Source organism: Pangasianodon hypophthalmus, chromosome 10 (genome assembly GCF_027358585.1).
Source record: "Pangasianodon hypophthalmus isolate fPanHyp1 chromosome 10, fPanHyp1.pri, whole genome shotgun sequence".
Classification (NCBI taxonomy): domain Eukaryota; kingdom Metazoa; phylum Chordata; class Actinopteri; order Siluriformes; family Pangasiidae; genus Pangasianodon; species Pangasianodon hypophthalmus.
This window is the reverse complement of record NC_069719.1, coordinates 16,839,866-16,848,992: the sequence shown is the minus strand read 5'-3', so window position 1 is coordinate 16,848,992 and position 9,127 is coordinate 16,839,866. Positions and strand designations below refer to the sequence as shown.

The window sequence follows — 9,127 nt, the reverse complement described above, 5'->3', positions numbered from 1 at the left end:
TTGTCCTGGCCATTACCCCTTGAAAACATGATCATCACTTTTATTAAAGTTCTTCCCCTGCCTGATTGTTAATTTCAGTTTCCCAAAATACACCTTTGCTGAAATTTAATGAAATAATTTATGATATGATTGCTACTGTGTCATGCCTGCGTGACATACCAATGGAATTACTTGCATCTTATCCTTTTCTACCAGTTAGGCATTAGTAAAGAAGCCTACTACAACTTTCATTTGCACAAAACGTGCAACAATGGAAAGTAAATGGATGTTTATTTAGACCTATTCTGTCAGGCCTGCTTTACATACAAACTTGACATTACTTTACCCCTTCCAAAACTACTACAACTTTCAGATGTGTAATCATAGAATTTTGCTGTATATTTATTGCTACTGCTTTATATTACAGTACCCTTATTCCAGTCTAAGAACCAGTGGAACTACCATGTAGGGTATTTACATTGTATTAAATATAGAAATAATGGAAATGCCAGTAGGTGGATTGAGTACTCTAAACTGCCAGTAGATATGAATGAGTGTGTGAATGTGCATGGTGTCATGCAACGGACAGGCATCTTATCCAGGGTGTATTCCCACTCACACCCAGTGTTCCTGGAATAGGCTCTGGATTCACTGAGGATAAATTGGCTGCTGAAGATGACTGAACGAGAGAAAAACTACATTTAGATTCCTTAGATCCAGAAAAGCACAGATTATTTGCAATCTGAAAATACTGTATAATCTTCCGGCAATACATGAGCTGCACAGGTGTACAGGTGTTCCTAATAAAGTGTTCGGTGAGTGAACCCAGACAAACCCAGACAGCTGATCTGGCCCAATCTCAACTGCATATCTGGAATCAGTATAGACAATTGGCTTGGCTCTCTTAATTCTTGGGGTGAACTCTTAACACTGTGTTTCGTGTGTGGTCGGTTGTGAATTTATAAAAGATACCCCATGACATCCCATCAACGCCCAGGGTTTCAGTTGCTAAGGGGAAAACCAGCCCATCATCAACCATAAATCTTTTTAAATGTGAATTCATGGTTGATGAAGTTTATGATATGGCGTATTCTTAACAACATTCGTCAGAGTGGGCTCATTACTCGAGTTCAGTGAATTAGAAGCAGTCATTGATGCTTCATCAGTCTGTCTATTTGTGAGGTAGCTGAACTAATTTCCTCCAATGTGCTCATTTTGTGCTCTTAATTACAGTTTTGCATTCTTGCTTACAGCTCCTGAATTAGGCTCATGTCTGCCATGAGTAGAGGTGTTTACTCTTCTCTTTCTGAGCAGCCAAGCCTGCAGCTGAGGTGTGAGCCTATTGACAGTGAGGTTTTAACAATACCAGAAACAGTCAGCCCACAATAGGTTATTACAGTAAGGCTCCACTAGTTCTGGAAGGGAGCTGCCCTCTTAGTCTGGAACAAGACAAACAAGACATCCACACTAAAGTCCACACTAAAGATCCAAACTTGGAGGAGACCATACTTACAACACTGGTTTATGTATATACAGTGAATGTGTTCATGTACTGAGATTTAAAAATAGTGGTCACAGTTAAAATAAAGGCATATCATGAAATTTACAGTTGTAGTAGAATAGGACACTATTCACTACAACTCATTTTAGATTTGTATGACATAGATGAGTCACAATATATCTTCGTAAAAAGAATGAATAAAAGAAGAAAGAAGAAAAAACAGAGCAAAATCAAAAAATAATCATCATCAGCCAATTTTCCAAGTTTTAATGTAAAAAGCTTTGACCATAAGATTAGACTCACTAGGCTAAGAGCTCTGATATTTTGAATAAACGTAAGCCAAAACAGGCTTTAACAGTTCAATAAAAACATTTAATTTACACAAACAAGACATGTAGTGGGTTAGGTCAGCTGTTCCTTCATCACAATAATACAACTGGTCAAATTGTGTAGTGTGGATTCAGGTAAAGCAGAACAGATGAGCTTTTGAACTATGTGAAAACCAACAACCAATCACTAATGCTGTACTATTTCTACAACACTAATTGTTGTAGTGGGGGTGTAGTTTATTCCTAAAGGCAGACTGTTCAATGCAAGAACATGGCAAGTCCAACAGATAACTCTCTGAACAGAAGTAACATTATTTCTGAATTTTTACTACAGGATCATACTGAAATGTTTTGACAACTGAATAAAACACAAAAATATAAAAACAGAATAAAACAGTAAAATAGTAAAATAATATTTGTCTTCTATGAAAAAGTGTTTTATGTTACTGTCCCACATTACCTGAACATTAGCTAAAGGCTTTGTTCAGACTTGGTATTAACAGTCACATCGGGTGATCAGATTGTGTTTTGTGATTCAATTATCAAATTTAAAGTGTTAAACTGGTATGATTTTTTTTTATAATCTTTTTATCCGATTAGTAATTTTTTTTTGTTATAGCTCACATTTTTTGTTGTAGCCCATAAAAGATAATTAACTTATCCCAAATGTATTTTCTTTCATTTCGTTTCATGAACATAAAATCCAATTCATCTTCCAGTATGTTTAAATAAAATAATAATGAGAATAAGTAACACATAAGGTCTGGTAATGCAGTGTAGTAATTTTATTATAGTTTTAAATAATGCCTAAATGCGGGTAGTAGTGCTGTCTCAGAGCTTCAGGGTCTCCTGTTTAACCCCGAGCTTGGGTTACTGTCTGTGTGGTGTTTTCACGTGGGTTTCCTCCAGGTTCTCCAGTTTCCTCCCATCTCCTAAAAAGATGCTAGTAGGTGGACTGGATATGATAAATTTGTAAAGGTGTGAGTTTTTAAATGAGTTTGTGTATGTGTGTCTTTCGATGCCTTTCATCGTGCCTTTCGATGGACTGATGACTCATCCAGGGTGTATTCCTGCATCACGCCCAGTGTTCCCAGGATAGTCTCTGGATCCACTGCAACTCTGACCAGGATAAAGTTATTACTGGGGATGAATGAATGAATGAATGAATGAGTGAATGAATACAGCTACATTAGGACATTTTATGAGTATTTTAAATAATTATACTTATTTTTTTTTAAAATTATGGTATCAGCTACATTAAATGAATTGAAATGTTAAATGACTGACATTTACATTAGTTGATATTTTGTTATAATTTTACTGATTTGACCTAATTGCCTAGGAATACTTTAATTTTATATTTAATCTAATATAAAAAGATATGCAAATAAGCTAAAGAATAGTTTGTTATATTCTTCTGTTCAATTGTTTTTTTCCTTGCAAATAAAATTAAATATTACTGGAGTATTTGAATAAATTTTTTGTATAGTTCTTGGGGCATCTACCAGTAAGTGCCACACATTACCTGTATACATTCTATGCGGAAAAATTAAAAAATTAAAAACCAAAAAAGTTGCATTTCTTTTTTTCCTGAATGCAATATAAGTATTCTCTAACAGCTTGTATGTCCACTTTTAGCCTTTACTAACTTCTTAGCATAACCTGAGTAGCTTTTGGATCCTCACATGCAGTCTTTTGTTCCTATTCAGACTATTTTTTTCTGTTGTTTTTGCCACATGTTTCAGATTGCTGTCTTGTTGCAGAGTACACCTTCACTGTCACTATGAGCAATCTCTCCCATCCACTCCGTCCAACAATCACTGCCCAGTGGAGCACACTGAGCCTGTGGTTACTCCTGCCTCAATGCAGAAAGGAGTGCTTTGAACACATCCTCCCTGCAGTCATCGGACTGCACAACTCCGCACATAACTTCTCCACCTGAGACGGCACGGTGATTTTTCTGCACTACTTCTTGGAGGACAAATATCATACATGGAAGAATTTTGCTCATTCTAATGCTGCACAATGACATTTTTTGCACACTGTTATAACCTGCATACGAGTGTATCTGGTTATAGTCTGTCTCATTTTGCACATAATCTATATTCTGTGTATATATTTGCCACAGTTTTTTTAATACATTTGTGTAGTTATTTATTTGTGTAGTTATTTATTAACTTTACTCTTTGTCTCTTGCCTTGCCTTACCTTACCTTACCTTCTTTGATTTTTTACTCCTAGGAATTCTGTTTGTGGTGATACATTATAGAACTGAGATGCCTCTTCCTTTTTTGTTTGTTTGTTTGTTTGTTTGTTTGTTACCCAGAAACCTTTTGGGGTGCAAACTTTTGCACTCAACTGTAGGCTTATGTCACAAATACAGTAACAGGGTCATTTTTATTAACTGTAGGTTAAAGTAAAACATGAAATTAGAATACAGTCAATTTATAGCACTTCTGTTTACCACTCTCTCAATGAAACATAATAGCTTAGATCTCTGGTTGCCAGCAGTGACGTAACAGGTAGTTAAAATGAAACCCTGGCCGCTAAGGGCACTAAGTCCAGCTCTGGCCATGCGGTCCAGCTGAATGAGACAAGCCCCAGCTCTGAACAGTGAGCTCTACTGCTGCAGGCCAATCAGCTGTGTTCATACAGTTTAATAGCGTATCAAAACAGGTAACTGCACTATCATAAACAGTAAAAACAAGTCGTGTTTTACATATAAGCTGTTAATATTAAACGTAAAAAGTTTCTATTCAGGTTCAAGTTCCACTAGTAGGGACGAGTCTGCTAGATAAGGCTAAGTAATAAAACTCGTATTTGCTGGGATTATCAGCAGCCCACTGTAACACTTCCTGAATCGCATTTTTCTAACCGCAGACTAGAAATGAGTACGAAAAGGAGTTTTGTGCGGGAGGCGTCTCATCAGATCATTGCAGGCGGATCCGCAGGTAGGTCCTGATCTAAACACCCTGATCTTTAGCCAAGCTAAGCTAAGCTAGCGCAGAATCCTGCACCGTTAGGATTCTGCACTGAAACACACGCACGCGCACACACACGCACGCGCTCCATTCCCGCACTTCTCACTCGTGTGTATATGGAACTAAACCAAGGCAAGATAGAGCTACACTTTTTAAACTGAGCATATTCCCTATCCGGATTGTGTGAGCGCAGTCTTCAGGGAACACGAGCCCACTACAGCTAGTTCCGCCTTTAATCAGATCCTCAGGGATAGACAGTGTGCAGCAGGAGGAGAGCACACCTCAGTCCTGAGCCCAGGATACCTCCTTCTGACTGTAGATCAGCTCCAGCCCTCTTATTCCACCCTGCACACTTGTTTGTTTTGTTTGTGTTTGTTTTGTTTTTGTTTGTTGTGTTTTTGTTTTTGTTTTGTTTTTGTTTGTTTGTTTGTTTTATTGTTTCCTTTTTATTTGTTTAGTTTTTTTGTTTTGTTTTGAAATCCTGATATAAGACATCTAATAGATTCTTTAATAATAACCTGCTAAATAAATTCCAGCTTGGTCTGACCAGCTGCCAAAACACAACCCGAGCTGGTCAAAGTGGTAGACCATCAATGCCAGCTGGTAAGTTATTTTCCAGCGTCCTTATAACTTGTCTAAACTGATCAATAAATGTTTAAGATTTTCTAATTGGTTTAGTGTTTATTGTGTATATTCTTAAAAATGTCTACAACATTGCAGTAGCAGTCATAATAATACAGAAACTGTTTCCTTCTAGCATGCACTTACCAGCTGGCATTGACGGTCTACCAGTTTTACTAGCTCGGTCTGGGCTTTGTAGCGGTGTAACACAATACCACTATCTGAATCTGTATCTGTTTAGTGCTCCAAATATCTACAGGGTGTCCCAAAAGTCTCCATACACAGGGGACTATGTACACCAGCACCACGTCGGTTGTGCCTTTGTCAGTGGATGTTCATGGATGTGCACTTCTCAGTTGGTCCACAGCACTTCCAGTCTTTTTGAATTTGTTAATAGGTTTGGCAACAATGCTGTGTGTGATGTGCTTGCCATGTTTCCTGCTAAAGTCCAGCACGACCTTGTGACAGCTTCACGATCCAGCCATTAGAATGATTATAATACATTCTTCTTTTGTCAAATGCATTCTTAAAGGCTATCTGAAAAAAAAAAAAATAATAATATAAAGTAAGTATGAAAAATTTTGGAAGACATTTTGCTAAAAAGTGTTAATTTCCCCTATGTATGGAGATTTTTGGGACACCGTGTATATCTGTATATGTATCTGAGTTAAAAACTGAAGTGTTTAATTTCTTTTAATTCAAATGAACCCTGTGCAAAAAAAAAAAAAAAAAAACCCTATGGCATTTCTACACAGAGGTAGTCATGCTCTGCCAGTTCCACAATCTCATCACTCAAGTTTATAAGTGGTGTCATCTAGAGATGTGTGCAGGACTGTTTTTAATCCCACTCACACAGTTGCTTTTGTTTGTACCTGCCAACAATATTTTCTAACGAATTTAGTTGATTCAATTTTCCAAAATACTATATAGATAAACTAATAGCCTAATTTGAACCACCATGACCCTGACCAGGCAGTTACTAAGGACTGCCACACCTTCATGTTAATGAGCGTGGTCTTCATTTGAGCTGTATATCTGACAGCTTTCTCGCACCCACATGAAAAATAAAAACCGCCTGCTCATGTGACTTTTTTAACTTCCCATGGGATCCCAGCACTGATGCACACCTCTAGTCTCAACCAGTCACCCTGTATTTGTATTCATCAAGAACACGTTATCTATTCAATCCGAATAATGTATTAATATTCAGTTACATCCTTAGTGGTTTGGCAGCTGGTAGTTGGTCAGACTGCTGAATTTTTCAGTAGCGAAGTCCATCATGAGCTGGGTCTGATGATTCAAGACCAGGGATAACATATTGATGTAAAGAGAATAGGTTAAACATTGTGCTTGAAAAACTCCTTTAATGTCCTAAATGCCATTGCACTCAGAGAATATTTTTATTCAGTGATAATAACATCATTTTTTTTTACACAGCACATATTACTTACATGTCTTTCCACATCTCGGCAAGCTTCTGTGTGGGTATATACCAGCTCATACACACAGGACATTTGATGGTAGTCTACTGCTGGTCCCTAAAACCTGATTGGCCTCCATGGAGGCAGATTTTTTTTAGTTGTAAGGCCCCTGGACTGCCCATGTCTGCATTCTTAAAATCAGTGTTTGTTCAATTTTAAATTGTAATATTTTTAAGAGCTATAAGTATATTTACACTACATTATACTGACTTTATGCATTCTTTAGCTTTTCTCCATGGGCAGTCTGGCAGAGTACCAATAATAGATATATCTAATTTTATGTTTCCAGATACACTATGGACAGGCAGTATATCAGCATATTCAATAATTTTAGCAAATTTTATTTCCACAATGAAGAATAAAATCCTAATCATCATACTGTATGTTTATTTTAATCAATGATCAGTTTATCTAATTATTGTGTGCCTTAATGTAGTAGTATATTGAATTGTATAGTATATGAGTAATGAGTAGCGATGAGTAGATGGATTACAGGATCTTATGGATCTCATGATTTTATCATTAAATTGTGATTAAATAGACTGAACTGGAGTGTGTATGTGAACCTTTGCAAATGTTCATGTAAATGTTAAATGTTGCCTTGCAAATGCTGCAATAGTGTCAGCATATTATATGTTTTATACACACACATTCATTAATAAGGCCTTAAACCATTACTCTATAAACTAATAGTCACTCTAAATTGTGATATTTATGTAGATTTCTGTAGTCTCCAATGCTCTCTATGATTAGGTGTTTGTAGACACTAACTAGAAATGACCACACAGGTGATATATTTATTTAAAGCTATAGCATCGTGTAAGTAGGGAATGCTGTCCTCTGTGAACTCTGCGACTGTAGTCATATTTAATGGTCATCTGGGACTGGACTTCTTTCTTTCTGCGGTCAGTTGGCAGGGTTTAATAGGCTGCCTAGTGTGGTCAGTTCTCATCCTGTAGAGTAACCTCTGTGTGTCCCTCAGCATCCTGCGTCCAACTCTCCATTAAAGGGACTGGAGAAAAAGCAGAGTTCAGTTGTGCCTCTCAAAGCAGGGCAGTTTGGATGTGTGTGTGTGTGTGTGTGTGTGTGTCTGTGCTTGGGGTTACTGGTTGGATAAGTTGCTGTCACATGGACCTTTCGAGAGATGTATGCATTTGTTACTGACATTTCATTTATTTGCTTAAAAATCAAACTGCTTAGCAGATTTATCTCATTATTTATGTTATTTAAAGGAAGGGAACTTACAATAGATTCCACCAAGATTTTTTTATTCCCTGTTCTAATAATACTTACATAATATAATATTAATGTAATAATTATAATAATGCTATGTTTGTGAATTTCAGTCATATACCACCAGGGGGAAGCATTTATCTTTTTACCTAAACCCATATTTTGAGCCAGCAAGCTTCACACTCATTTGGTGAATAATCATAGAGCCTGTAAAGGTTTTATATGGAAATAATACTGAGTACCTCTTCATTCTAGTGCTATTTCAGTATTTAACGTTAATCAGCATCTTTCTCTGTCAGCCTTTAGATCTGCATTCTGATCCGTTCATGGATTTAAATCAAAACTAAACTTTAAAACTAATATGTTCTTTATGCGTATGTTTATTTAATAGTTAGATAATACCTCTTTACCTAACCACAAGATAGGCTAATAAGACCAAACATGAAATATATACATTTTTATTTAATTTATTAATTTAGTTTTATTCACACATTAATAGATTTTTTACAAAAAAAATAAAATAAATCCTGAATCGTAGTTATAATACGTAATAATTCACATTGTTTAAAAAGTGCTAATCCATTTCAAGTAATATGTAAAATTTCTTGATTTTTTTCTTGTAGAAATTTTTTTGGTGTGGAGCTAGTCTTTTTTTTTTTTGTCTTAGTAAGAAGTTATTGAGTCATTTATCTCAGTTATTACCAAATTGTCAGGGAAAAAAAACCTGTCAGATTTTACCTTAAGTGTTTTGGTAGTCATTTCCTCTCTACTTCCATGTTGCTCTGTGTAATTTGGTAAGATTTGCACAGAAATGTTTAAGTTATGATTAGCTTCTTTGTAAACGTATCCGCCGACTGCAAATGGAGTGTGTCGGGAAAAGACAGACAGCCTAAGTATGATTGAACTCAGTCCACTTCTGTGCAAGCCAACTGTCAGGCCCTCACTTAAAATGCACTCAGAGCTTACTAATTTTAATGGTCTTAAACTGTGTAATGAGCTTTAG

The 9,127-nt window shown here is 36.3% G+C and overlaps 1 protein-coding gene across 4 annotated transcripts in view; it reads left to right on the top strand.

Moving 5' to 3' along the window:
- Positions 1–3,823: 3,823 nt before the first annotated feature.
- Positions 3,824–9,127, top strand: part of slc25a21 (solute carrier family 25 member 21) — a 76,536-nt gene continuing 71,232 nt past the window's right edge. The window contains exons 1-2 of one of the 4 annotated variants that reach the window (XM_026934101.3): positions 3,824–4,484; positions 4,689–4,759. In XM_026934101.3, the coding sequence (XP_026789902.1) occupies positions 4,696–4,759 (64 nt within the window). In that variant the 5' untranslated portion in view covers positions 3,824–4,484; positions 4,689–4,695. Of the gene's footprint in view, positions 4,485–4,568; positions 4,760–9,127 lie in introns of all 4 variants that reach the window. The other 3 variants (XM_026934098.3, XM_026934099.3, XM_026934103.3) reach the window with 3 other exon arrangements.